The 3,435-nt window shown below is 34.3% G+C and overlaps 1 protein-coding gene across 1 annotated transcript in view; it reads right to left on the bottom strand.

Annotated features, from left to right (window-relative positions):
• The window catches only part of LOC117115106 (solute carrier family 23 member 2-like), a 15,659-nt gene extending 14,371 nt beyond the window's left edge, over positions 1-1,288 (bottom strand). The window contains exon 1 of the mRNA XM_033258774.1: positions 1,130-1,288. Coding sequence (XP_033114665.1) covers positions 1,130-1,192 — 63 coding nt within the window. The 5' untranslated portion in view covers positions 1,193-1,288. The remainder of the gene's footprint in view (positions 1-1,129) is intronic.
• Positions 1,289-3,435: the final 2,147 nt, after the last annotated feature.

Genomic DNA, 3,435 nt, shown 5'->3' with positions numbered 1-3,435 from the left:
CGTTTATACCTGCTGGAGCTAGAGTGCCTAATTTGTAGATAAGTCTCTCTTCATGTTTCTTCCGAACTGTATCAGTCCCATTACAAAGTTTAATGCCAGTTATAGTGATATCATTCAGAGAGTGGTTAGTGGCAAAATATATATATATACACGATTGAAACTCGTTCCGTTATTCTTCTACATTCTTATACAAGCTCTACAACGGTGTTACAATTGTACTAAGCACTGTTTTTCATACATTTTATACTTGTTATTTATATATTTTTTTGTATTCATTTTATTAAAAGGATTTACCGCCCTCTTGGACGTGTGCCACTGATCAAAAAGTGTAATTCTTGGATAAATAATGTTATCCTTATTCATGTTTATATTATTGTTTATTTGACGCCAATAGCTAAAGGTATTCCAAACAGCTAAAAATAAAAACCCTTCACGAGACAGACAAACAAGCAGATAAACACGCATATACCGTACTCTATGAGACTGACGGTTGTTTTAGGTCGTGAAAAAAAAAATCTGCTACCGTCACAGGAATTTAACACACAACACTGTGATTGGAAAACAACCGTATTAGCCATCAAACACTACTTTCTTTAACAATATAATAATAACATTAATCACTAACGATAATGAAAATAATATTAATAACAATAATATTAATAATAACAATGATAAAACATATCTACGTGATGACATACAATTAAACCTCGTCATTTTTATATACAGCTTTTGAAGGCCATACGTCTTCACTCATTTGAACTGCACTTGAATACACCAATGAGCTCAACAATAGATTTACAAATAACACAGGTTTCTCTTTATGAGCGTAACATGGTAAACAGAACACTTGTCGTGAAATATGATTTTGTGTATGTAACTCGCCCCGGTCAGCCTTTGTTATAGAATGTTGTGACAATATATATAACTATTTCATCGAAATTAACGCTACTGCTACTACTTTTTTTAGCAAATTGTAGGCCTATATGATTTAGAATTTTCAGGGGCGGCACCCGAGTGGAGAGTGTAAGATGGGGAGGGGTAACATTCACCTACTGAGGATACTGACAATTCCGACAAATTTACCACACCCCTCCCGTCACCCGTACTCTTAACCCACTACTACACTTACCTCAACCTCAATAATGGAGTCACGTCCATTACTGGTGGAACCTTGATCAACTCCGTCTGGCATTGTTGTACTATCTCTGTTGTGTGGATAAGCGAAGTGTTGGTCGAATTGTGACCATGAGACGAAACCACCAATTTGTATAGGCCTACTTATTTAAAGTCCACAATATCTAAAACATGGACTAAGTGGAGTTTAGAGGGCGGTGTTAAATGTTGTTTTTTTTCTAGAATAATGTTGAAATAAAAATGGATTGAACAACGGACCAATCAGAGCAGGGCAAGAGGTACGCGAAAGTCCCACAAACACTAACGTACCTGGGTTGGTATGTGGATAGATTATTTTTTTGCCAATCAATCAATCAATCAATCAATCAATCAATCAATCATTCAACCTATTAACATTTTAGGTACAGTGGCACACAGGTCCGATTTAATATTTTTACTTAACTGAAAATTTAGAGCAGGGCAAGATGTACGCGCATGTCCCGCAAACACTAAAGTGGCACACATATCCGCTTCCTTATTTTTTATTTAACTGACCAATCAAAGCAGGGAAAGAGGCAAGCGCATGTCCCATAAACACTAAATTTTACGGACGTATATAATTTGCCTTGTCAATCAAAAATTCAATTTAACATTTTAGAGACAGGCTTCCTTCACTCGTTCGTTGCGACTATTTAGAGTTCTGTTTTGTGTCCTTTAAGTGAACAATTTTGGTAAATTGAATGACAATTTGAAGGTAAAATAAACGTCTTTATGCCAGTAGCAATATTTGTATATTGATCATTTGATTATAGTATAATTCAACATAATGCTGTTATGTCTAATAAGAAAGTCATTTGTAAATTTAATGTAATTAGGCCTATATTTACATATTGCTTTTATTCTGTGATTAAATTAATTAGGTTACGATTGAATATATATTTTTTTCATTAATACTTTAGTTCTAATTCGAATGTGATCTGTTTTATTTTTAAAGACTCTTTGTCTCTTGCCTTTTGTATACAATTTTGTTTTATTTTAATTCAAAATTATGTATTTTAATGTACAGTAATGTGTTTTGATGAATGTTTTTATATATTATATAAAAACATATATTGAGATTAAGAAAGCAAAGAGTGCCTTCCATGCACGTAAAGTAAGACCCCTAAAAACGTCCGATCCCGGGAAGTGGCATAGGGAAGTGAAGAACCTGGGGGGCATGAAAAAATTAAAAGATCCCTTGATTCATGTCCCTAATGTCGACTGTGAGGCCCATGTGGCTATTGCTAACGCAATTAACTTGCATATAGCTAGTTTTTCCCAAATTCAACCACCATTGGTCATTGAAAAACTTCCAGCGTATCTCCCAAGCCCTATGCCACCCCCTAAATTTCAGACTTGGGAAATCCATCAAGACCTTTGTAGACTGAACGAGAAAAAGGCAGGTGGACCTGACAATCTCCCACCTAGGGTACTTAAACAATGTGCATTTGAATTAACTGTTCCAGTTACTGATCTTATAAACTCTTCTTTAAAAGAGGGTAGAGTGCCATCCCAATGGAAAGAAGCGAACGTGACCCCTGTCCCTAAAGAGTACCCACCTAACATTAATAAACTTAGACCTGTGTCCCTCACTCCTACACTGGCAAAAGTTGCTGAGGGTAAGGTTGCTAAAATTATACTAAAAACAATAAAACCGGCTATTGATAAAAGACAGTATGGTAACCAAAAAGGAATTTTTTTGTTTTTGTAATTTTTGTTTTCAATATAAATCGTCTAGTATTGGACCTTGGACTTTTCTATAATAACGCCTCAATTTTTGCATTGTAATCAATAACTTTATTTCCTCGATGAAATCAAGTTATTTGCTGTAGTAAAAATACGTTTCAGTTAAGGAGAGACTTTTTATACCTTGTTTAGCGAAGCCGTCGCCCGCCAATAATGATTTCGAATAAAAATAAAATTTTATGTGTGGACAATTAAGCGTACCCGCTGCGACAAAAAAAAATTATTATTTCAGAAAATAAGTTCTTATTTCTGCATTTACCCCCGCCACTGCCTTGAAATCTCACTGTATATGTATATTTCTTCCTCATTATATAAATCAAAACATTTAACAATCCAATTGCTACACTGTTTACATTCACCGATAAAATTTTATTCTCATTTTCTCCTCCGTTTGGATGTTTTTGGCAAAACTATTTGATAAATAAAATAACAAAATGTTATTTTTTCCGCCCTCCTCTGATGATCCTTAAAAATATAAACAAGGTATAAAAGTCTCGACTAAGTCTCGTTTCAAAAGAAATTTAAAAAAAAAGATTG

Source organism: Anneissia japonica, unplaced genomic scaffold, assembly GCF_011630105.1.
Source record: "Anneissia japonica isolate Jap-2015-1 unplaced genomic scaffold, ASM1163010v1 scaffold24_len2511860_cov200, whole genome shotgun sequence".
Classification (NCBI taxonomy): Eukaryota; Metazoa; Echinodermata; class Crinoidea; order Comatulida; family Comatulidae; genus Anneissia; species Anneissia japonica.
Note: the sequence above shows the minus strand (reverse complement) of the source record. Positions and strands in the feature narration are given on the sequence as shown.